The following is a 27,120-nucleotide window of genomic DNA, read 5'->3' as shown; positions in this document are numbered from 1 at the left end:
GACCAATCAGATTCCACCTGTCATATCACTTGCATTTGCTTCAAACAAAATGGCGGCAACCAGTCAGGGCCATCTGATCGATAATATAAATCTATATAGTGATAAAAGGGGTCTTACTTCACAAAGTGCATCAAATCACTTGAGCACCTTGATTAAAAACCCGAGAAGATTTTGAAAATATCTGTTGACACCAAATTGACGGTACACATGCTTTGCAAATCCTGCAATCGATCAAAATCTGCATGACAGTTTACAAACTGGATATCGATTTCGCTATATGATTGTGATTTGACTCTGTGCATAGGTCGTTAGTCCAGCCAAAATATCTCCATAATTGCAGCCTAGTTTGACAAGGCTGGAAACTAGCCTTTTATAGTCAACTTACTCCCTTGCCTCGGGAAGACGTTGATTTGAGTACCCACTGACAGAAACCACAGGCCGGACCCCCACTTTTGAAAAACAAATGTAGTTTGTTATAGGCAGTAAAATTATCTGAGAGAGGATTGGAGGATGTTGGACCTATCCCTTTTAAAAATGCTGGATCCGCCCTTGCACCCTAACTGGAATCCCTCTGCAGGCAGTGATTAGACTTCACTTCTCACCTTCACTGGAGGACACTGATATGCCCAGAATCTCAATGGAGACAAGCATTAGAATTGACTGCTCATTGACAGACATGGATCTGCCAAGAATCCCCATGGGGGCAGCCATTAGAAAAGTCTACCCACCTTCAGTGACAGACACGGATATGCCCATGGGGGCAGCCATTAGACTTGACTACCCACCTTCACTGACAGACACGGATATGCCAATGGGGGCAGCCATTAGACTAGACTACCCACCTTCACTGACAGACACAGATATGCCCATGGGGGCAGCCATTAGACTTGACTACCCACCTTCACTGACAGACACGGATATGCCCATGGGGGCAGCCATTAGACTTGACTACCAACCTTCATTGACAGACATGGACCTGCGATTGGGGGCAGCCATTAGACTAGATTACCCACCTTCACTGACAGACACGTATATGCCCAGAACCCTAATGGGGGCAGCCATGGGACTTTACTACCCACCTTCATTGACAGACATGGACCTGCCCTGAATCCCCATGGGGGCAGCCATTAGACTTGACTACCCACCTTCACTGACAGACACAGATATGCCCATGGGGGCACCCATTAGACTAGACTACCCACCTTCACTGACAGACACGGATCTGCCCTGAATCCCCATGGGGGCAGCCATTAGACTTGACTACCCACCTTCACTGACAGACACAGATATGCCCATGGGGGCACCCATTAGACTAGACTACCCACCTTCACTGACAGACACGGATATGCCCATGGGGGCAGCCATTAGACTAGACTACCCACCTTCACTGACAGACACGGATCTGCCCAGAACCCTAATGGGGGCAGCAATTAGTCTTGACTACCCACCTTCATTGACAGACATGGACCTGCGATTGGGGGCAGCCATTAGACTAGACTACCCACCTTCACTGACAGAAACGGATCTGCCAAGAATCCCCATGGGGGCAGCTATTAGACTTGACTACCCACCTTCACTGACAGACATGGATCTGCGCCGGCCTTCAGCAGCAGCTTGACAATGTCATCATAGCCCTCCTGGGCAGCGAAATACAAGGGGGTGAAACCTGCCTGTTCAGCAAAATACACATATTGTTTACTCCAACAAAATAAAAATATCATTAGGAGATACAATGCCTCCATTCCAGCTGGCAAATGACAGATTAACATGCTCAAGCATAAATAAAATGAGTGAGTGAGTGAGTGAGTGAGTGAGTGAGTAAGTGAGTGAGTGAGTGAGTGAGTGAGTTGGGTTCAACTCCGCTTTTAACAGTATTCCAGTTACATCAAGGCATGTCAGTTTAATGTGGGTGGAAAGCCTGAAGTGATGCATGTCTCAGGCGTTTACCACTTCGGTGAAACCCACAAGCACGGGTATGGTGCTGACAAATCTAGAAACATAATCCGGGTGAACCGATTCGATTTTGATTCGAAACCATAATCATAGGTTTCTCGCGTGCCCAAGGGACGCAACTCATCGCAGTGCCTTAGACGACTGGGCCAACCGTGCCCCATAAATAAAATGTACTAATTCCTGATGAAAATATTGTCTTGCAAAGAAAAACATATTTAGTTTAGGCAATGGATAAACTATTGACACCTTTCCACGGAGATTTGGACAAAACAATTAATATTCAGACACTCTCTTTTGAAACATTTGACACTTGAGCTATAGTGTCAAATAGTGTGAGATATAGTTGTCAGAATATTTTCTATCAGAGCAGACAGGTGTTTTGGATGCAGATCGTCCACAAGTACTTGAGGACTAATTTGTTCAATGTTCAAGTGATGACTGCCTCACCTCTGTCTTGAGGTTGACGCGAGCGCCGTGGGTGAGGAGGAAGTTGACGCTGTTCATATTTCCACGGAGACAAGCCATGTGCAGTGCTGACAGACCCCCCTAAATAGCAGGCATAGATGTATCAGCAGCATAGTGACTTAGATAAAAGAGTCTCAAGGTTCTGTTGTTCACCTGCATATTATGGAATGTTTGCAACATCATATATTCACATTTTATCATGAATAAGGATCTGAAGTATGCAAAACATGTAACTTAAGTTTTTATACAACAGAGATACAGAAAGACCTCTTTTTAAGGATAGCAATTTTTTTACTGTTTGAATCAATCCTTCAGAGAATACTTAGTTAACCGGTTTGGTTAAACACAAACTTGGTGAGCATAATTGAGAAGTTGGTCAAAATGATATTTTCAATATGGCTGCAATGGTGGCCATATTTAGTACCAGATCAGAGTGAGTGAGTGAGTATGGTTTTACGCTGCTTTTAGCACAAATTTTTTACACATAAAATTTCAGTGGTTGTAAGGAGATGTTTTTGTTTGTTTGTTTGTTTGTTGTTCATGCCACACACAGCATGGGTGTCCCACTTACTGGCGTAGTAGCGTTGACATCTTGACAGCTGGAGAAGGATGTCATCCTGTCCGTTTTGCCAGCCTCTGCAGCCTTGATGAAGTCTTTGAGAGGTAAATCTGGCAACTGGATTCAATTCAATTTCAACTAATTTATTACTGACAATGACACCGAATGAAATAAATTTCTCATTAATCCTCTTCCTAACAGTAGTGTATTCCCGGATGACAAAAATGCAACACAAGGGAGGGGACTCGGCCCAAAAAAGTACTAGAATTTGTACTTTACAAAGAAATTGTTATCCCAAGTATAACATTTGTTACATTTGACCACTTTCTAAATGTCATTGTGTATTCAAAACTACAACACAAACCAAACCAGCGATCCTGACCAGCTGATCCACAAAGTTGCCTTGTATAACAAGCATGGGATGCTGGGGACCTATTCCAACCCGGAATAAAAAGAAGACATAAAAAACAAAGCAACAAATCAGCTACAATTTGAATACTGGGTCTTCAGTCAGTCACTACGACTTCCCCGCCATGGTGTTCCCCGGCTGCAAGGCCGTACCTCAGTGAAGCTGTCCATTTCTTTCTTCTGCGCCATCGTGGCCAGGTTCTCCAGCTTGTCCATGATGCTACATCGGAGCGTGGCGGCCGTACTGGGCGTGTGGTTCGGCAGCTGGAAGGTCAGAATGGAGATGGACAGCTTAATTTATTTATTTGGGCACTTTCAATACTATTTTCTTTCTTTGCCACATTCATTTGTTGTATATTATTTTTTCAGAAGGAAGTTTTCAATCAACCAGAATCTTTTGTAGCAATATGATTGGCACAGGTATGATGTCATCATCTATATGATTTGCACTGGTATGATGTCATCATCTATATGATTTGCACTGGTACCATGTTATCATCTATATGATTTGCACTGGTATGATGTCTACATCTATATGACAATGAACTGGTACCATGTCATCATCTTTATGACAATGCACTGGTATTATTTCATCATCTATATGGCAATGCACTGGTATGTCATCATCTATATGACAATGCACTTGTGTCATAATCTTTATGACAATGAACCGGCATAATTTCATCATCTATAAGACAATGCACTGGTATGATATCATCATCTATATGATTTGCACTGGTACCATGTCATCATCTATATGATTTGCACTGGTAGGATGTCATCATCTATATGACACTGAACTGGTATAGTGTCATCATCTTTTTGACAATGCACTGGTATTATGTCATCATCTATATGACAATGCAATGGTAGGATGTCATCATCTATATGACAATGCACTTGTGTCATAATCTTTATGACAATGAACCGGTATAATTTCATCATCTATAAGACAATGCACTGGTAGGATGTCATCATCTATATGACAATGCACTTGTGTCATAATCTTTATGACAATGCACTGGTAGGATGTCATCATCTATATGACAATGCACTGGTAGGATGTCATCATCTATATGACAATGAACTAGTACGATGTCATCATCTTTATGACAATGAACCGGTATGATGTCATTGCCCATGAGTAACATGTATCTTTTAAGGAGGCAACAACATCATCTGGACTTAGTACAGCCCTCATCATCTGAACATGTGTTGTGTGTGTCCCTACCTGCCTATCTTCAAGTAGTGTTTCTCCAGTACAAATCTACCAGAAATCTCCGATCAATGACCAACATCTCCTGTCTGTACCAAAATACAGACCAAAGTCCTTCGGTGCTCGATCCTTCTCTCATGCTGGTGCCTCTCTATGAAACTCCCTTCCCTTCAGCATCAAAAGTGTACCTTGTATCACTGTGTTCAAGTCTTGACTCAAGACATTACTTTTTGAACACTACAACTGAATGTGTATATTTGTACTATCTTACTGTCCCTCTCTGTTATTACCCTGTCCACCTTGTCGTGCGTGAAGGGGCCTAGACGATGACACCACAAGATGAACACACTGAGAGCCTCTGCGTTGCCCAACACCATTGCTACGTCAGATGCCTTCATCCTCTGGAACATAAACACTACTTGATGCTGGCTTATCATAGTTGATATATTAAGATTACCACAGTCAACTTCATCTTCAGTGGTCGCCAGGCAGAGACTAAACAGTGCAGAAGAGCATTTTATACTGACACACAATGAAAACACATACTCAACTTTGACTCGAAGGACAAGAAAACAGTCCCAGCAGTAAATACTTACTTGCATGACTGAGAATGATGACTGTCTGACAACATCACATTGATGTGTATGATTATCTCATGTCTAACTTAGCTCGATGTTTGTGGACATTTTGTCAAATATAACAATTTGATTATGTATTTCCATGTTTGTCAGTATATTTATTATCAAAATAGGACTTTTCTCAATACATACTTACACACTGTGCCAGACATGGTGATGCATCGTCTATGGGGACCTGCAATACATGATACACTAGTGTACACAGGGATATCACGCATATAGGAGGTAACTACATGACACATTATACAGGGGAGGTAACTATAGGATACAGGACAACAGGGGAGGTAACTATAGGATACAGGACAACAGGGGAGGTAACTATAGGATACAGGACAACAGGGGAGGTAACTATAGGATACAGGACAACAGGGGAGGTAACTATAGGATACAGGACAACAGGGGAGGTAACTACATGACACATTATACAGGGGAGGTAACTACACGACACATTATACAGGGGAGGTAACTACACGACACATTATACAGGGGAGGTAACTACACTACACATTATACAGGGGAGGTCACTACATGACACATTATACAGGGGAGGTAACTACACAACACATTATACAGGGGAGGTAACTACATGACACATTATACAGGGGAGGTAACTACATGACATATTATACAGGGGAGGTAACTACATGACACATTATACAGGGGAGGTAACTATAGGATACAGGACAACAGGGGAGACAACAACAGGATACAGGACAACAGGGGAGGTAACTACAGGATACGGGACAACAGGGGAGGTAACTACAGGATACAGGACAACAGGGGAGACAACAACAGGATACAGGACAACAGGGGAGGTAACTACAGGATACAGGACAACAGGGGAGGTAACTACAGGATACGGGACAACAGGGGAGACAACAACAGGATACAGGACAAAAGGGAAGGTAACTACAGGATACAGGACATAGGGGTGGTAACTACAGGATACAGGACAACAGGGATGTACCTACATGACACAAACAGGGTAGGTAACTATAGGATACAGGATAATAGGGGAGGTAACTACAGGATACAGGACAACAGGGGAAGTAACTACAGGATACAGGACAACAGGGAAGGTAACTACAGGATAAAGGACAACAGGGGAGGTAACTACAGGATACAGGACAACAGGGAAGGTAACTACAGGAAACAGGACAACAGGGGAAGTAACTACAGGATACAGGACAACAGGGGAGGTAACTACAGGATACGGGACAACAGGGAAGGTAACTACAGGATACAGGACATAGTGGTGGTAACTACAGGATACAGGACAACAGGGGAGGTAACTACAGGAATAAGGACAACAGGGGAAGTAACTACAGGATACAGGACAACAGGGAAGGTAGCTACAGGATACAGGACAACAGGGGAAGTAACTACAGGATACAGGACAACAGGGGAGGTAGCTACAGGATACAGGACAACAGGGAAAGTAACTTCAGGATACAGGACAACAGGGAAGGTAACTACAGGATACAGGACAACAGAGGAAGTAACTACAGGATACAGGACAACAGGGAAGGTAGCTACAGGATACAGGACAACAGGGAAGGTAGCTACAGGATACAGGACAACAGGGTAGGTAACTACAGGATACAGGACAACAGGGGAAGTAACTACAGGATACAGGACAACAGGGAAGGTAACAACAGGATAGAGGACAACAGGGGAAGTAACTATGGGATACAGGACATAGGGGTGGTAACTACAGGATACAGGACAACAGGGGATGTACCTACATGACACATTATACAGGGGAGGTAACTATAGGATACAGGACAACAGGGGAGGTAACTACAGGATACAGGACAACAGGGGAAGTAACTACAGGATACAGGACAACAGGGAAGGTAACTACAGAATACGGGACAACAGGGGAAGTAACTACAGGATACAGGACAACAGGGAAGGTAACTACAGGATAGAGGACAACAGGGGAAGTAACTACAGGATACAGGACAACAGGGGAAGTAACTACAGGATACAGGACAACAGGGAAGGTAACTACAGGATACAGGACAACAGGGGTGACAACAACAGGATACAGGACAACAGGGGAGGTAACTACAGGATACAGGACAACAGGGGAGGTAACTACAGGATACAGGACATAGGGGTGGTAACTACAGGATACAGGACAACAGGGGATGTACCTACAGGATACAAACAGGGGAGGTAACTATAGGATACAGGATAATAAGGGAGGTAACTACAGGATACAGGACAACAGGGGAAGTAACTACAGGATACAGGACAACAGGGAAGGTAACTACAGGATAAAGGACAACAGGGGAGGTAACTACAGGATACAGGACAACAGGGAAGGTAACTACAGGATACAGGACAACAGGGGAAGTAACTACAGGATACAGGACAACAGGGGAGGTAACTACAGGATACAGGACATAGGGGTGGTAACTACAGGATACAGGACAACAGGGGATGTACCTACAGGATACAAACAGGGGAGGTAACTACAGGATACAGGACAACGGAGGAGGTAACTACAGGATACAGGACAACAGGGGAGGTAACTACAGGATACAGGACAACAGGGGATGTACCTACATGACACAAACAGGGGAGGTAACTATAGGATACAGGACAAAGGGGGGGGGGGGGGAACTACAGGATACAGGACAACAGGGGATGTACGTACATGACACAAACAGGGGAGGTAACTATAGCATACAGGACAACAGGGGGGGTAACTAAAGGATACAGGACAACGGGGGAGATAACCACAGGATACAGGACAACAGGGGAGGTAATTATAGGACATAGGACAACAAGGGAAGTAGCCACAGGATACAGGACAACAGGGGAAGTAACTACAGGATACAGGGCAACAGGGGAGGTAACTACAGGATACAGGACAACGGGGGAGATAACCACATCACCTCCATCTCCCAGAGAGGGTCCGCTCCGTGCAGCAGCAGCTTCTCAATCACCTTGTGGTGGTTCTGCTGGGCTGCCAGGTACAGGGGAGTGTACTTCATCTGTAAACACAATGTACATCAATGAGGGGGCTGGAGGGTAAAAAAGACACCAACTCACAATGGCAGGATGTCGAAGGTAAACTTGTTTCTATTAGATATTTCTTTTCAAATTGTTTCACCAAGTCTGGGGACAATGATTGTTTTCATGGACATATATATATTTGTTTTGTGCCACAGTCAGCACTAATTCAGCTATATTCCTCCCTTTGTGGAAGTACTTACATGCAACATGGACATCACAGAGTCGATCTTCAGTCCATACTCAAGCAGCAGGTCTAGCATCTTCTCATCCCCGACCATCGCCACGGTGTGGACACACGACACACCTCGCTGACAAGAAAACATATAAGTGATGAGATATGCCTCAACACACCCACCTGTGATGTACAGTTGATGTCTGCCCCTCCCTCAACACCCACCTGTGATCTACAGTTGATGTCTGCCCCTCCCTCAACACACCCACCTGTGATCTACAGTTGATGTCTGCCCCTCCCTCACACCCACCTGTGATCTACAGTTGATGTCTGCTCCTCGCTTCAGCAACTCTTTTACGATCTCGGTGTGGCCTTCTTTCACTGCCATCAACAATGCAGTCATGTTTCTCTTAAAAAAAAGTTTACATTTCCTCAATTAGAAACATTTCAGTTACATTAAGGTAGCCTGCAAATACTCAAGTCTGGACTGGGAACAAGAGCAATGGTCCACACCATCAGGGCATGATGACATGCAATCATCCAAATCAGAGCCTCCTCACCTGTTTTTCACCTGTTACAACCAGAAATGGGTCCCTGAGGACCAATTCTACCCTGTTCCCCATGTGTGAACCATAATGAATCAATCACCACACAGCTCCATCTATGATGATAGATACCCCAATGAGTGTCTCCAGACATCACCTCAATCACACATACTTTCACATCATGGACACTATTTCTTTTTACCAGAACTTATGTGTTTTCCTGTACCGTATTCGACGTAATAAGCGCCCAGGGCCCTCTCAAAATTAGAAATAGGGGGCTCTTATTAGAATATTATTTTGGTGTAAAAAAAACAGAGTTGAAAGATAAATTTCGTGGTTTATGCTGACAGCCTGAAATGTTTATGTACGACAGATATATGTTTCCAGAATTTAATTGCCAATAATAAAGGGTGCATATAACACACGAGTGCGTATTATAGGGGAAGGAAGCGGTGCGTATTATATGCAAATAGGGGTCAGAAGGGGTGCTAATGTGCCAATATATCAGCAAATCTTGCCGTGGGCGCTTATTAGGTCGAATACGGTAACTCTCACCTGTATGTCTCACCCAAGTCTTCCAAAGTCAAAGCTATTGACATGAGTTGATAAAATGTACAAATACCTGAGACTCTCTAAGGATATTTTTACTTTTATGAATGAGTCTTGATATATTTGACATTGGAGGACACAAGGGTGAGATTCTATTCATCATCAAACATCACTCTTCCAACTTTTTTCTGTTTTAGAACAGTAACACCCAGTGCGTAAATGCGTGAAGACCATAACTGGTGTCCCCTGCTGTGATATTGCTGGAATATTGCTAAAAGCGGCGTAAAACCATACTCACTCACTAGTATAAAAGTATAGCTAAAAGTGTAAAAGAAGCAAGGTTAACTCCATAAATGACCATCTGTCATTATTTTGGCTTGTGAACATGGAACTAACATAAAAAGGAAGTCAACAGTTTGTGTACGGGCCAGACACTTATGATAAAGGGAGACAATTCCCGTTGAGATAGCCCTTGTTTGACAATAGTTCTGTCAAAGTGTTGTGTTCACAACAGTGAAATATCAAGTGTCTTTCACACTGAAGTATATAAAAAGTATCCCCCTCCTACCGGTGGTGCAGTGAAGTTGGGATCCCCGCCAGCATCCAGGTACCGACAGACACCCTCCATGTCCCCCGACTGGGCGTTGAGGAGGAAGGTGATTGCTGCCTCAGCGCTGTTCATGATGGTGCTCCCAGCCTCACACAGACAGGTACTTCAGTGATGTCATAGCATCCACTGAACCTTGGCGATGCAGCTTGGGTTGAAGCAAATTAAATACATTACGTGTTACCTCTCAGTTTCCGTGTAATTGTTCATTCCGTTGTAACCATGGTAACACTTTGAGCAATTACAGAGGTGCATTTCTTCCTTTTTGATTGTCTGCAAAGAAATAAACACATTTTTTGACAATACGGAATTAAAAATTCATTTAAAGGATTTTCATCCTAAATATATCAGACAGGAAGGAAAAATAAATAATTATCACTTTTTATAATAAACAATCAATGACTAATCATGCTAATGTATAACAGGATAATACACCCACCCACCCAGTTTGGCTGGAGTAAGTTGGAGAACATACATTGTTAAATTGTCATTGTAACTGTTAATTTTATCACTAAATTTTATTTCAGATTATAACTGTTTTGAAATAAGCCTCGAAAAGTGACAGAGGTCTGTAATTTAAACGAATAAATAGGTTTGGCCTTATTCGAAAATTAAGACATCTTGAAAATAAACAAGAAAACATTAATAAGGCAACCAAGGAACTTTATTTCTTATCTTGAGTTACACTGACAAGACACAATATCACAGGGCACACGACGGAGTATTAAAGGAGGCAAAACATGAAGATGGAGACTGTGACTACAACTCTGTTACAACATTCCAGCAATATCTCGGCGGGGGAAACCAGAAATAGGCTTCATGTACTGAACCCATGTGGGGAATCGAACCCAGTACTTCAGAGTGACAAGCTAATGTTTTAATAACGACACTACCCTACTGTCCATCAAGCCAAACGGGGCTGTTCCCCCATGTAGGGATCCTTTACATGATTTTATCAATATTCCACAAATGCTTGATTGTCACAGGGACCCAAGTATAATGTGCACCCCCCTCTAGCGGATTCAGTTTTTTGAAAAAATATAATTGAATATTATGCGCAGAAAAAATTTCACCATACCCTTTCAGTGAATTCCGGTAAATGAACGGGTGATGAGAAACTTTGACAGTACAAATTTGAAATTTGAGATAAAAAATCACCAGACATGTTGATTTACTGTTTAAATTGTATTTTTTGTTCTGCTAGGCATTGTCTTACATACAGGGATTCAATTTACCGTGTGTATTTTCTCATAAACAAAGCCGGAAACAGCAATCAGCTGTACACACGTAAGCAGGTAGGATGTCCCCTAATGGAGGGTCCCGTAGGTCAGATGCCACCCAACACGGAAGTGATTCTCTTGACCACACTACCTCACACCAGGCACCGTTTTTGAAGCAGTAAGTCAATATATCTAATGTGTTTACATTATAGCATGTTCCACCAGAGTGCTATGTACAAAGTTATTATAGCTAGTTGTTGTACGAGCACTGTACTGTAGATCATTGGGACCCAAGTCGCTAGACACTAACCAACTAACTAACTTGGAGATTTAACGTGCACTTTCCGCGTGTAATAAATACACTATATCGTATGTCTCACAGGGGGTTGCACTTATACTATTGGGGAAAAAAGCATAAAGAATAAATAAAGAAGTGCAACCCCCAAAAATGTAAAGGTTTACAGACCTACTCTAAAAAATGCAAAAGGGTCGGGGTTTGGCTGGGTGGGAGTGGGGGATAAAAAAGTATGTAATGATAAGGAAAGATTTGGCTTGGGTTGGAGGGGGGGGGGGGGGGGGTCAAGCGGTTGAAGGCGGCGTCGGCTGGCAAGCATTGTGGAGGTTGGAGGTTGGCTAGCGGCGGTATCCTGCCAGGAGTTTCTTTGCTAAGTCTAGTTCCCTAGGGTTAGGGGACTTGTAGAGGGTCCTGGCGAGGAGGGCGGCGGAGTGGGCGACAAAGTGTTTGTCAGTTTTGACATCACAGTCCACGAGGAAGTGGGACAAATCCTTAAAACTGGTGATGTCGTGATCAAACCTCTCGCTCCCGAGATACTGCACTATGCTGAAATTTCCGTGGATGGCTGTCGGGGTAGAGCTGTACCGGGCTGTTCTCAAAGTGTTCCGCTTGGCGTTCAGGGTGAGCTTTGTAGTGCTTGATGAGGCCCTCCGCTCGCTCTAGCAAGGTAGCCCGAAGGTCCCTGTCCCGTGGGGGGGACCTCGACCGGGGAGGTCTGGGTCTGGCTGTCGCTGAGCAAGGGAGGCTCTGGTGGGGTAGTCTGGGTCTGGCTGTTGCAAAGCGAGGGAGGCTCTGGTGGGGTAGTCTCGGTCTGGCTGTCCTTGAGCGAGGGAGGCTCTGGTGGGGTAGTCTGGGTCTGGCTGTCCTTGAGCGAGGGAGGCTCTGGTGGGGTAGTCTGGGTCTGGCTGTCCTTGAGCGAGGGAGGCTCTGGTGGGGTAGTCTGGGTCTGGCTGTCCTTGAGCGAGGGAGGCTCTGGTGGGGCAGTCTGGGTCTGGCTGTTGCTGAGCGAGGGAGGCTCTGGTGGGGTAGTCTGGGTCTGGCTGTCCTTGAGCGAGGGAGGCTCTGGTGGGGTAGTCTGGGTCTGGCTGTCCTTGAGCGAGGGAGGCTCTGGTGGGGTAGTCTGGGTCTGGCTGTCCTTGAGCGAGGGAGGCTCTGGTGGGGTAGTCTGGGTTTGGCTGTCCTTGAGCGAGGGAGGCTCTGGTGGGGAAGTCTGGGTTTGGCTGTCTTTGAGTGCAGGCGGAGCCGGTGTGGATGTCTGGCACTCAGCTGTCGCGGTGGGTGTTGACCGGGGGAAAGCCTCTGGAGACGGGATGTAGAGGGGGGTAGAGGGAAGGGTCTCCTCAATCTCCATGACGGAGACTGATGGGGACTTCTTCCTCCTTGGAGGCCTGACCTTCTGTACCGGGCGAGGTGCAGGAAGGGTAGGGGCCAGATAGGGGTTCTCCTGAGGCTTGGGTTTTGCCGTAGCTTTGCCCAGAGGCCTCTTTCTTTGAGCTAGGTCAAAGGAGATGGACAGGGTGGACTTTTTAGACTTATAAGAAGTCTTGAGGGAGTAGTCACCAACCTGGTAGGCCAGCAAGGGCTCCAGGATGGAAACAAGCTCCCTCGGCAAGGACGTGGATAAATCTCTCATGGTTGTGGTGATTTAGGCACGAGCTTGGGAGGACACGTCTAGTCGAGTGTCCAAGTCGAGATGTGGGTGTGTCTCTAGACACTTCTTCCAGACCAATATTTATACTAACTTATATGTGGTATACCATGGGTTTGAGCATGTTGACCAATCACAACAAGGTTAGGTTGTGTTGACCAACCATATTAGGGATTCACATTTATGTGAATGTTTTTATAAGGTTTGGAACTATTTGGAACCTTAAGATGTGTATCCTTTGACACTTACTAGTTGACAGGTGACATCTATTGTTTTAGATGATTAGCTCTAGGTAATTAGGGTGCTGTCTAGACTTATTGAATACAGAGGTAGTTAAGTGGTGGAAACAATGTTATTTTAGGGATATGTTTATTTAGTTGGATAATTGGGATTAAGGTTTGTTTACATTGATACTTAGACACTCAAATTAAGTCATAGCTTACATGGCGTTTAGATTCACATTAACATAACAGAGATAATTATTGAATGTTTTGGTTTACGTGACAGAGTATTTATGGTTTAATATGTAGGTGATTTAGAACATTGCAATGATATTATATTTTGATATTTTATGCATTAAAGTATATTTTATGAATAACTACCATTAAAGGTTTTCTAACATTTTTTTTTGTTTTTGTATATAGCATCATTTCAAAACTTATGTACATATTTAATGCCCATGATAATACACCAACTGCGCGATCCCATACGTATCACGATACCTTGCTCATGATCCGATATATATCTAGGTACTTGCATGTGCAATTATCTGTGGAGTGTGAGCCATGTTTTTTCATAGACAGGATGGCCAAATACCAGCACACTAACGATTTGCAGTTTGCAGTGTCAAGTAGGGCACAATGGATGAAAATATTTACGTCCTCACTTCTCATTTTCACTAGTAATTACTGTTTGGTGTAACATTTATTGAAGAATACATTTAAGGTAAGAATCGATACTTTTTACTTTGTATGCGATTGTGTTCAATACTTGTATCGAGAAGTAAAAAATAGCGATCCACCAATGCATCAGTGTGTCATCCCACTACTAATTGACACCCTCATAATTTTACTCTTGGTTGTCCTTTTCCAAGAATTATTAGTCTGTGGTTATTTTATATTTGCTTAACGGATACAAAAACTGTTAAAGAAGTGTCCTATAAAACACATAATGTCAAATATGAATTATTCATCAACTTTTATACAATATGGCATCATACATTTTAGATATAAAATTAAACAGCAACTGTGGAAGACATTCAGAAAATGTACCTACCTCTTAAACTTTATTCTTGTGTTATATCTGAACAGGTGAAGTGTCCACTCTGGCTCTGATTGGCTAACATCAACACCTGAAATTACATAAATGTAATAATTATGTAATAATGTAAACAACTATAACATGGCTCTCTTGCTCACCTGGTACATCAAAGTGAGGTACCGTATTCACCGTGATCCAACAAGCGCCCCCTGACAACTTCAAGGCCAATCTGTAAGTTTTGTTTTGTTTGTTTGTTGTTTAACGCTGCACTCAGCAATATTCCAGCTATATGACAGCTGTCTGTAAATAATCGAGTCTGGACCAGACAATCCAGTGATTGATAACATGAGCATCGATCTACACAATTGGGATCGATGACATGCATCAACCAAGTCAGTGAGCCTGACCACCCGATCCCGTTAGTCGCCTCTTACGACAAGCATACCGCCTTTTACGGCAAGCATGTGAGTGAGTGAGTGAGTGAGTGAGTGAGTGAGTGAGCGAGCGAGCAAGCTGGGTTCAATGCCACTTAAACAGTATTCCAGTTATATCACAGCGTGTCAGCTTTATGTGGGAGAAAAAACGAAGGGATGCAGGCCTCAGTAGTTTACCACTTTGGTGAAACCCTCAAGCATGGGTATGGTGCTGACATACCTAAAAATATAATCGGGATGAACCAGGATCGAACCTGCGATCAAAGGTTTCTGGTGTGCCCAAGGGACACAACTCTAACTGACCCATCAATAAGTGAATGATATCCCCAAAAGTCAAACCGAGAGATTTCTTCATAATTCCCCACTCTGTCACTGCTGATCCCGAAAGAAAGTTAAACACAAAATCAGAGAAGTAAGATATGCCACTGAATTCACAATCAATTGTAAAAGAATGTCTATATACAGTGGTGACATATGGATTATTTCTATTAATTCCTTGTGATCTGACAAAGTTTCAGCCTGTTTGTTGTTTAACGCTGCACCCAGCAATATTCCAGCTATATGACGGCGGTCTGTAAATAATCGAGTCTGGACCAGACAATCCAGTGATTGATAACATGAGCATGGATCTACGCATTTGGGATCGATGACATGCATCAACCAAGTCAGCGAGCCTGACCACCCAATCCCGTTAGTCGCCTCTTACGACAAGCATATTCAACCTATTCTCTACCCAGATCTTCAGACCGCCTCCGTGGTCTAGTGGTAGAGCGTCCGCCCGGAGAGCGGAAGGTCCGGGGTTCGATCCCTGGACGCTTCATACCAAAAGACGTTAAAAGATGGTACTTGTTGTTACCCTGTCTGGCGCTCGGCATTAAGGGGTTAAAACAAGGACTGGTCGGCTCGGAGTCAGTATACTGTGTCTGAGTTGGGTATTCATGTTAAACTGCGGCATGGTATCGGCATCAGTTCGGACTAGTACAAGCAGCCACACACACGTGCATGCACGTCGCTATATAAGTGCAATAATCTTGGACGCGACGTTAAACCCAATTTCACCTCACCTCACCTCACCTCACCTCACCTACCCGGATCTTCACGGGTTGAGAGATTTTCAATATACAGACTTTTACATGTCACAAAATGAGATTATAAGGTTATTTCACAAGTAATTTTAAATGTTCTAGTTATTAGTTATTTTCCTACAGATCTTCATGATCTTAATCTGAAAAGAATATTATCATTGAGAGACTGAATGAAAGTAGTTCTGGCATATGATTAATAGTGAAATATCAATTTAATATTTTCAGATACACATTGAAGATCATCAAAAATGTGATGCATATGCATATAATAATTGATGTGCATAATAATATGTAACATGTTTCAACAATTGGAGAGGCAATCACAGCAAGCCAGATCAGTGCAAAGTTAACTCCTATGCATCATACTATGTAGTAACAACTTTATTACACACGTGTGGGTGAGAAACCCGGTGAGATATCTGGTATCATTGTGTGTGAGATCAAATTCCAGATCTGAGACTGGCTACTCCATGGTGATGACATTAGGTCAAATTACAACGGACTACTTTCCTGACTGTAATTCATTGAAAAGTTTCTTGTCTAGTCCTGCACCATGACTGTGGAACATATTTATTTTATGAAAAAAATAATAATCTAGAAACGCATACAAAAGCAAGTCTAGCCATAGGGAGATTTATTATTTTAGAGGCAAGAAGGATATTGTGTAATATAAGATTTCAGAGACTAAATGTTAGTCTATTACTCGTCTTTCAGTCGAATTTACCTACGTCTGTGTCAAAACTTTATGGTTTTAGAGTGTTAATAAATATTTTTTTTAACTTATCTAGTTGCATTATCATCATCGCCTTGGTAATCCACAGATATGTCAGAAACAATTGTTGAGGATCAAACAAGGCGTGAGTAGTCACTGCGATCATGATGGAAGACAAAATATCCATCAATTTGTTGCTGAACAGCTGTGATTTGGGGGCGTGTAAGAAAAAGATTACTGCACTCATGCCTGTCATTTACCATCTACCTTCCAACTTGCTTCAAAAGATATATAACTCTTTCGCTTGTTTGAAACATTTTGATACATTTTTTATATTTCTTTTTTTTCCCTTTTTTTCAGGGTTGGGTGGTTGGGGAGGAATTAATTTTCATCTGTGGGTATTTTTTTAATGGGTGACTCATTAAATTTATGGAAATATGCATTAACAATTTCACAATATTGTTTGTGGCAGTGCAAAAATATATATTGTATGAGTAACAAAGCATTCTTAATATTGACCCAAAATTATTTTTTTAGATTGTCAAACTAAACATGCATTTGTTTTTTCTCATTCACAGCCGTGGTATAACTGGAATAGTGTTAAATGCGACGTTAAACCCAACTCACTCACTCACTCACATATACAAAACTATTGAGCATGATAAAAGTTGGATTTGTTTGAAATTGGAGAAGTTTTTTGCAAATTATTTCAATGTTGGCAATTAATTTGCATTGTTGTTACAATATAATCGATTGAGCATGAAATTTATTTAATTGCTGATGGGATGTAAACGCGTATCAGAAGGGATAGTAGTAGACGCCACAGCTGGTACATGTGATATCCACTCAACACATGGCAAAAATAGTTCCCTAATTTATCATATGTTAGAGGACATATTGTGATAGAATCATGACAAATTTCTAACCAGACACATACACATCATAATATTGTTATCACACATATATATTTGATCAAATGAAAAGGTTTTTCCTTTTTTAATAACACTGCGGAATAATCTCATGAACTTGTAGGTTCACCTTCTCTATCTCCGCACCTGATGACCGGGATGTACCATAACCTGCGTAAGTATATTTTGTCATTAGTGTGTGATACGGTTAATATTCCCTGTGTTTGACCTGTTGATGATGTGACGTTGATATTTCTGTACCCCAACGCGACCAGAGACTGTATGGACTGGTGTGTGTGTGTGTGTGTGTGTTATAATTATTATATCACCATGATCACGTACCGGTAGTTGTCATGCTGGTGGAAAACATGCCATTCCCGATCGGGCCGACCTCGCGTGTTGAATGTCGACAACACATTAGCGAACCCGATTCTGTTTTGTACGGACTGTGCAGTCACTGTGGATAACAATTCACACCATAGGTCGACAAAAATACTGATTTTCCATATCTTCCAGTGAAAAGTCACTGTTTTCGTTCTGATAATAATATTTAAGGGAGGTCACTCTTAATCATCTGGGTGACGCACTGCTCCTGTTGGTAGAGCGCCCTACAGCGAGAAACAATATTCCTATAAAATACTAACGACACTATTTATTTACTTAATAATCAGCGTAGGCTCATTTCAAATGTTAAATTCATCCATGATAAGGCGTGTCAGCATTTAGTAGTGGTTAAACGCATTAGCATTTTTCTTTTTTTTAGTTTAATCGGAATGCAATGAAACCAGAGACCATATAATAGATATTATATGGTCTCTGATGAAACAAATGGAAATTAATAGGTTTTTGCAGATTTCCTAAAAGTTTCCTTGTCATACAGTTTCGCATTGCAACTCTCGTGATACTTTATCGTTCATATAGTTTCTTCATTTTATTGCTATTAATTTGTTAAAAATAACACAACCAAACAGAATGCAACCAAACAAAACTAAAATGTGAACCTTTGTTATTTTTCTAAAGGTTTTCCTGCATTCAGAAAACCAGGGAAGAGAGAAAACGTTCATGTCAGATTTTTATATTATTTTTTAGATTCATTTAGGAAATAGATAACGCTCCCAGTCTTGTCCCTGACATCTTGTATAAGCTGCAATTTCAAATGTCCAACTGGCTTACGACAAGGTTGTATACATGGTCACAGTTATCACATGATACAGCATGTTGTTTTTTTCTAACCATGATATCACTCCCAAATGTATTATTTGATTGTCTATCATATCATAACCTTCGTGAGGTGTGGACTGTTTATCCCACTTCTGGTCGCTACGTACAGTCGCATCCCAGTTCTGGTCGCTACAAGAGACGATGTGAGTTTAATTTCTATTAGTTTTCTTCAAAGCATGTTATGTTTTCACAGTACGTTGCATATAAGATAAGGGGATCATAGTTGGAGTGGAGGCCAATTTCTAAAGAAAACTTGTTTTAACATCTCACAATTATTTGTGTTTGCAAGTTACCATGTAAGTTTAATATCACTTATTTGACCAAGGTAAAAAAAAATATGGTGCCGTTTTCGCCAGGCAATAGTAGCCGTTTTCGCTTGAGGCGAGGTGACGTTTTCGCCTATCGGTGATGTTTTCGCCCGTTTTGCTGAGGTGCCGTTTCAGCCATAACCCTGTATACATAGTCCAATATTATTTTGTTTTAAATAATTGTGTTATGAAATTGTTTGCGAAAGTAAGCATGGCATTCGGCCCCTTCAAGAAATCATCCTGTTACAAAATGCTGATGATGTCATCTAAGTTTCTAATACAATTATTGGACTACAGACCCACATTAACTTGCTGGAATTGGGCTATCGCAGTTAATCTAGACAACCATATTGTATTGAGACGAAGTGGCCTCCTTTCATCCGATGACTATGGCCCTTTTAGGTGTTGGGATCCCCTCGACACCTTGTAACGGTTTATATTTAAGAGTAATTATGTTCTTGTGTATCTTCCATCAACAAGGACATATTCTAAAATATCTGATACACAAGTGCAATCAATACTTCGTTACGGTTTGTACCACAACTGTCATCTCATTGTATTAAAACTTTCAACAAAACATTAAGTGAACATGTGAACATGTGGGGGAGTGTCACCAATGTGTTTGGCATTATATCCAATCATATTCGCAACATTTAAATTATTCCCTTCCCTTGAAGATCCGGGAAAGAATAGGTCTTCAGCAACCTTTACTTGGCGATTATGATGCTCATAATATCAATCACTGGATTGTCTGGTCCTGACTCGATTATTTACAGACCGCCGTCATATAACTGGAATAATGCTGAGTGCAGCGTTAAACAACAAACGAACAAAACTAAGCTACCCAACCATCTAATAGCTTTAAAGACAAAAGCTACGACGTATGTAGAATGTGTGGTAAAATGAAAAATACGTGTTGACTGAATGACGAACTACATGATCAAACTCCCAGGCGAAGGTCACACTGCACAGCATAAACATACAGTGTACATTCAATCCGATCACGTTTGTATGATCGGAATTACACGGTCTATTAACCACCTGTAAAAAAAATGTTGAAAAGTCATGACTCTAACATAACCATCATGGTTACCCCCCCCCTCAAAAAGCCGACGGTATGCCACTGAATCTCCAGAGTGCGTACACCACACGAATAAACAATATTTCTCACATTTTTTAATGCTAGGGCATGAACTTGTTATCACAAGTCCACATGACCAGGGAGACTTTATCCAGATAATATGGATGCCCCGATATGAAAAAGACTTGAAACATACATTTGGCAGCCAGATTTGCACATACTTAGGCGGATCTTAAACTAAACCACAGTGACTATGCACATACATTACAATGATACATATTTTCATGTATTTTTCAGTGACTATGCACGTATATATATATATTTTATATCATTTCATATTTTCATGTATTTTCCAGTGTGATTATGCACGTACGAGGGCTGGTAAAAAAACGTCTGAGTGAAACAAACAAAACCAACAATTGCGAAAGTGTTTTAAATTTTATTTTTCAATATTATCTCCCTGCTTTTCAAAATAATTCTCGTATTGATAGTGAAGCTTTTCAATTCCAGTCAGGAAGAAGTATTCTGAAGTCACCCTGAAAAACTCATTCACGGCAGTTTTGAGGTCATTGTTGTCATCAAAGCGCAATCCACGAAGGTGTTCTTTCAGTTAAGGAAACAGGTGTATATCACTTGGAGCCAGGTCTGGCGAGTGTGGAGGGTGAGGAAGCTCTTCGAACCCAATTGTCGCACAGCAGCCTTTGCAAGTCGCGATCGAGAGGTGTGAGAAGAGGCATTGTCATGAAGTAGTAGAACTCCAGCAGTCAGCATTCCTCGCCGCTTTTCTTTGATATAATCTCTCAGGCAATGAAGTAAATCAGCATAGTAGGCACCGTTAATCGTCTTGTGACTTCCTAAGAAATCAACAAGGATGACACCCTTCCCAGAATACAGTGGTCATAACTTTCTTCACTGGTCTTGAAGACTTTGATTTCTTTGGTGCCGGAGAAGTGGAATGGTGCCATACCATGGATTGATGTTTTGACTCGGGATCATAGTCGCAGACCCATGTTTCATCTTCCGTTACTAATATCTTTTTTAATTTGACGAAATCCTCCTCAGTTAGCTCTAAATTTTCTTTGGCAATGTCAGTATTTTTTCCCTTAAGTTCAGAATTTAGAAACTTTGGCACCCAACGAGCAAGATAAATTATTCATCTGTAAATGTTCATGAATATAGTTTCAATGGATCCATGGCTTAGACCTGTGGCTTCCTCAAGTTCAGCAAGGGTAAAATGTCTATCTGTCAGTTTTCCTATTTCCTTGACTAAATCTTCATTGATGGAAGTTGAGGGGCGTTCAGACCTAGGGTCATCTTCTTAGCTTGTTCTCACAGCTGCCCAACGTTTAACAGTGGAATAGCTGGGGCACTTTTCCCCATACACTTGTAACGTGCGGTCATGAATTTCTTGGGGAGTACATTTCTCTGAAGTCAAAACCTTGATGACTGCTCGGTACTCGTTCTTCTCCATTTCTGTGTCCAGAGCTATAGATAAGGTTTTGGTTATTTGTGTATGTCACCAAGTGGTTTGATTTGGATTTGGTATCCACAACTTTAAGAGGGTATTCAAAAATTTTTACCCACCCGTTTCTTGACATTTGGGTATTTTAACTCAAAAACCTGTTTCGTAACAATCCCTGTAAATCATTAAGAAGTGTGTGGAGTAATTCCGTCTGCTTGCGGCTCTCTCTCCGGGAAGCTGGTTTTGTTTGCAAAACCTAGCATTGTGAAAAAACTGTTATTTTTGTATCACCAATCAGCGAATTTTAAGATACAACATGTACATTTACTAGGCGATGTGATTTTAAATTGGCATCTATCAGTATGGTTGTCACACAAGCTTTTCCGAATTTAACTGTCAATAAGTGAATTTGGCGATCGGTTGATACACAATCATGTTATATAACAGTTGTAGTATACACAATAATTGTATCTAACAGTTGTAGTATTCGCATTAATTTGATTTCAATAGCGTATTTATAGTATTTGATACGCTAGGATTTGATTTGTCCACGTATTTCAGTTTATTTAAAAGCGTATTTTACGCCAACACGCAGCTTATCTCGAGCTCCGTGTGTCCATTTAGACCCTATCACGTTCAACTGGCTGTCACTAATATACAAACGACCTCAACAGACCAAATACACTTACATAGAGAATCTCACCTGAGTGTCTTTTGATATCAAATATATCAACACGAGTTGATAAATGTGGAAAAATTCCGAGGCTTGCCGAGGATTTTTGCCACTTTTATCAACGAGTGTTGATATATTTGATATCAAAAGACACAAGGGTGAGATTTTATTTATCATCCAACATCATTCTTCCAGCTTCTTCAATTTGTTGACAGTAATTAGCAGTGTCTTCAGTGTAAAAAGGTACTGCTAACAGCTTCAGTAGCAGAGCCATTAGTGATGTCATTTGATTGTGACGTCATGGTAACCAGTGACGTCACAATGGTCTGCAAAGCATTGTGATGTAATTTCATTGCAGCGATATCTATAGTGTAGATATCGCTTGATCTCATCCAAGCGATATCTCCTGTGGGAGCCAGTTTTGGATGATAAAATGAACTACATAAACAATGTACTACATTGACCAGTTCATTTTGTTATGGCCCACAGTTGAAAGTTAGTCAGGCTTAGAACTTTTTGACCATCCCTCGTATATTACAATATATTACATATTTTTTCATGTATTTTCCAGCGTGACAGTGCACGTATATTACAATATATTAAATACTATGATGTATTTAACAGCGTGTGCAATAACCGTAAATGCTCTTTGTGTATGACACAGATTTCAATTGCCTTGATGACTGCATTTGTATGAGATTGCAATATTGACAAAAAAAATAACATTAATATCAACACGCCAGTAATATGACTGGGTAGTGTTACCCGAGAAAAATCATTAGTGTGCATACGCCATGTCAGTCACGTGATGCGGGAATTGGTAACATATGGCGAGGAGATCCACATGCTGTGCACTGACCATTACCACACATCATGACATTTTACTGTGAAGGTTGCTATTTCCTAACCCACCACATATTGCATTACATGAAATGTAGAAATACTCTGTTTTTAACACAAGAATGGCTTAGAGGGAGAATAATTGTTGCCTGTGTGTTGTTTAAAACTGTAATCAGGATTATTCCAGCTATATATGGCAGCGGTCTGCAAGGAATCGAGCCGGGATCAGATATTCCAGTGATTGACATCATGAGCATCGATCAACGCAATTGGGATACAATGACATGCATCAATCAAATCAGCGAGCCTGCCCACCCGATCCCATTAACCGCATTTTACGACGAGCATGGGTTGCTGGGGACTTATTCTTACCCGGATCTTCACAGATGGGTAGCTTAGTGGTTAAGGCGCCCTCTCGTCACCTCGAAAACCCGGATTCCAGTTCCCACATGGGTACAATGTGTTTATCCCATTTTTGGAGTCCCCGCTGGAATATTGCCAAAAGCCCTTTATACCCAACTCACTCACTCACTCACCGATGACGTATAAACCAACCACGGAGTTCGTCTTGTTCAAGCTCGTGTGAACCCAACGGGGTACCGGGGTGAGAATAGTTCCCCAGCAACCTATGCTGGTCGTTAGAGGCAGGGGGCATGGGTGGCCCAGTCGTCTTACGCACCGCGATTCGCTGTGCAGATTTGCGTCCCTTGGGCACGCCAGAAACCTATGATTGTGGTTCGAATCCCGGTTCGCCCCGATTATGTTTCTAGGTCTGTCAGCACCATACCCGTGCTCGTGGGTTTCACCGAAGTGGTAAACGTCGGAGACCTGCATCACTTGGGCATTCATCCCACATTAAGCTGACACGCCGTGATATAACTGGAATACTGTTAAAAGCAGCCTTAACTCCAACACACTCACTCACGTAAGAGGCGACTCAAAGGATAGGGCGGTCAGGCTCGGTGACTGGCTTTACTGCCTGTCTGTCATCGTACCCCGACAACGTGGATCCTTGCTCAATATGTCACTGGATTCTGTCTTTGACTCGATTAATTAAAGTCCGCCGTCACACAGCTGGAATGTGTCGTTAGTGATAAATCATAAACCTATTAATTTTGATTTTCTTTGTTTAAATACGCATGAATAAATTAGATATCCCAACTATAATAACACATATAATGTATGTAGCCCTTTCAGCCTACGTACACGTATGTCTTTACATGTACAGTAAACTACGGTTATAACGAACTCAAAGGGACCACTAATTTTAGTTTGTTATAACCGTAGTTCGTTATAGGCAAATATACAGCATAACTACAGAAAATTTTAGGGACAAAAAAGTAAGTTCGTTATATCCGTCAGTTCGTTATAAGCGTGTTCGTTATAACCGTAGTTTACGTGTCTATTCTTACAGTTTGAATGCAGACATGAAGTTTACAAGAGCTCTTCAGCAGTGAGCAATGAATAGATGTGTACGAAGCCTATTTGGGTCTCTGCTACTGTTATATATAACGCATTCATAGCCAACTGTCCTTGCCTCGAGTGATACTGTCCTGATGTACAAGGGTTTCATATTAAAGTAATATAACCACTATAACTGATAAACGATGTTTTAATAGTACCACTTTAACATTTATTCTCTCAATAACGACTTTATTCATGAAATAACGACCTTAAAGAACTCGTTATTACAACTTTATTCTCGTAACAACTTAAGTCTCTTTATTACGAGTTAAAAAACATTTTTAGCTACGGTTTTTACTCAAATAGGCTTTCGTAGCTATGCAACATCTCGCTTATTGTAACTTAAGACATGTATCCGTGTTACGGGGCAATGCGACATGCGACTCACGTGATGCAGCACACGGACAGATGTTGACAAGAGGTTACCTGAAACAGCATAGACGTAAATATATTTTTTAAAAGTCTTCTATCCAATAGACTAGATACGAGAGAAAAAATCTTTTGAATACCTGTCAAACTGTCAATACCCAACATGAATGGTATGTGAGTAAATTCTCAGTGGCTCAAACAGTGCGCGCATGGATACTATCTGCCAACAGAGGGCCCCGACAACACCATTTCGGACTAGTGGTTGTGTATGATAACTAGATTTTGGCAGAAAAAAACTAGTCCTTCTAGATTTTCACAAGTTTCACTAGACTGGTCGTGACTATATATATCCTCCGTAACCACTCTATCCTCGTCATAGCGCGGTCTTACAAGCATGGGGTGATTGGGACCTATGCAGTCCCGGGTGTAAACATTGTGAAGAGTTTGCTAACTGGTTTGTTTAGTTTGACAAACTGTTGTCGAAAAATAGAATCAGTCTCTAGTCTCACAAATATTTTGGCCGGGGGCACGGGTAACCCAGTTGTCTAAGGCGCCGCAATTCGCTGTGCGGCGTTAAACACACCTCACTCACTCAATATTTTGGCCAACATTTTAGTGTTTTCAAACTCGATTTTGGCGTGTGAATGGTCGGAAAAGCATATAGAGGCGTGAAGTACCCCACGTCACAATAAGATTCGATTGACGTCAACAATGCCGTCCGGATGACGTAAACAATACACTGTTGTCTTGTGACGTGATATGACCCTAGGGCACGTATGGTTTTTTATTACCCACGTGGTGAAGATACAGGTGGTAAGATACTAAATCCGTACGTCACACGTGTGTCGTACAAGGTTGACCTTGTTTTATTCGTTTTGATTGGATAACCGTGACCTCTGTCACACCGGGATTACTTTTTTCATTCATAAAAAATCGCGAGACGTCATTCATTTTGCAACTACAAGGAAGAACTGAAGAAATTAATGAGAACGAGAGGTATTTACAAACACTTTATTGAACCAAACAAAATAGTCACACGCATCAGATTTGTTTTGCATTATATATAAGTTATGCATAGATCTAGAGCTTCTACAGACATTATATAATCGAGCTATATCTATTTACAATGTACGACTACCGATCAATAGAGCGAGGGTCACCATGAGCGTGACGCACCCGACCGTTGTCGCAACTTTCAATTTGATTTAACGTAAAAGGATAAGCGTGGTGAAATGAAGTCTGTTTAAACTATCTGGACAGATATCCAGACTTACTTGGGATGATCCGGTTGTGCCATCAGTGTCCCCCTCGAAGTGTATTTTGTGGCGCTGTTTCGGGAGGTGTTGTTAATGAATGAACGTACACGAGTGCACGACCAGATCACTAAAAGTGAACAGTTCTGATACAAATAATTCGAAAACTCCATGGAAGTGTGCCTGACTTCTGATTTTGTGGCCCCAAACATTCCAAATGTGAACAATAACACTCCCTATCTCCAGCGTAAAACGCTGTGAGAAGATCACGGTTGTCTTTTCTTATTCCGGTGGTGACCTTGCCCTTCGATCGTTCGAAGCTGTCACTGACATGCAAGCAGACTTGAGTTTGTTGATTTTCACGTCTTCAGTATAGGGTGGTACAGTAAACATGAATGTCTTTGGCGAACAATTCGATTTCCCTCTTCCAAAATGGTACGAACATGATATAAATTCAGCTGATAGATCAAGGAAACCAAACCATTTTGATTGCACAGACGGGACACCGGCAGTGCGATCGAGTGGCCGACTGTTAGTCCGATATTCAAAGCGCGTCGCTAATGTGACTTTTCAAATTTTCTTATAGGTGTCCTTCGTACTTACAACATTGCGCTTGAATTACCATAAGTTTCGCTCGGTCAGATACCTTAGAAAGTCCACTCGTGTCGTAAAAATGGTATCTAACGTGAATGAGTGTAGTATTCTCTATTTATGAACCCAGATATGTTTGCCTTCGTAGGTAATAAAA

General features: G+C 41.7%; 3 protein-coding genes across 4 annotated transcripts in view; 1 reads left to right on the top strand and 2 right to left on the bottom strand.

Annotated features, from left to right (window-relative positions):
* The window catches only part of LOC124143269 (ankyrin-3-like), a 38,196-nt gene extending 12,808 nt beyond the window's left edge, over window positions 1-25,388 (bottom strand). The window contains exons 1-13 of one of the 2 annotated variants that reach the window (XM_048399095.1): window positions 25,260-25,388; window positions 25,139-25,176; window positions 14,578-14,653; window positions 10,101-10,412; window positions 8,749-8,847; window positions 8,467-8,574; window positions 8,146-8,244; window positions 5,376-5,414; window positions 4,892-5,002; window positions 3,539-3,649; window positions 2,990-3,094; window positions 2,401-2,499; window positions 1,572-1,670 (exon numbers count right to left, since the gene is read on the bottom strand). In XM_048399095.1, coding sequence (XP_048255052.1) covers window positions 1,572-1,670; window positions 2,401-2,499; window positions 2,990-3,094; window positions 3,539-3,649; window positions 4,892-5,002; window positions 5,376-5,414; window positions 8,146-8,244; window positions 8,467-8,574; window positions 8,749-8,847; window positions 10,101-10,214 — 984 coding nt within the window. In that variant the 5' untranslated portion in view covers window positions 10,215-10,412; window positions 14,578-14,653; window positions 25,139-25,176; window positions 25,260-25,388. Of the gene's footprint in view, window positions 1-1,571; window positions 1,671-2,400; window positions 2,500-2,989; window positions 3,095-3,538; window positions 3,650-4,891; window positions 5,003-5,375; window positions 5,415-8,145; window positions 8,245-8,466; window positions 8,575-8,748; window positions 8,848-10,100; window positions 10,413-14,577; window positions 14,654-18,043; window positions 18,267-25,138; window positions 25,177-25,259 lie in introns of those variants that run through there. The other variant, XM_046512178.2, reaches the window with a different exon arrangement.
* On the bottom strand, window positions 12,271-13,287 carry LOC125381627 (extensin-like). Its single transcript, XM_048398723.1, has one exon. It carries the CDS (start codon window positions 13,285-13,287, stop codon window positions 12,271-12,273), a length of 1,017 nt encoding a protein of 338 aa, XP_048254680.1.
* Window positions 17,813-27,120, top strand: part of LOC124143270 (sodium-coupled monocarboxylate transporter 1-like) — a 45,900-nt gene continuing 36,592 nt past the window's right edge. Inside the window, exon 1 of the mRNA XM_048399098.1 lies at window positions 17,813-17,876. The gene's annotated coding sequence lies outside the window, so the exon portion shown is untranslated. The remainder of the gene's footprint in view (window positions 17,877-27,120) is intronic.

Source organism: Haliotis rufescens, unplaced genomic scaffold (genome assembly GCF_023055435.1).
Source record: "Haliotis rufescens isolate VD_foot unplaced genomic scaffold, xgHalRufe1.0.p SCAF_19, whole genome shotgun sequence".
NCBI classification, from domain to species: domain Eukaryota; kingdom Metazoa; phylum Mollusca; class Gastropoda; order Lepetellida; family Haliotidae; genus Haliotis; species Haliotis rufescens.
Note: the sequence above shows the minus strand (reverse complement) of the source record. Positions and strands in the feature narration are given on the sequence as shown.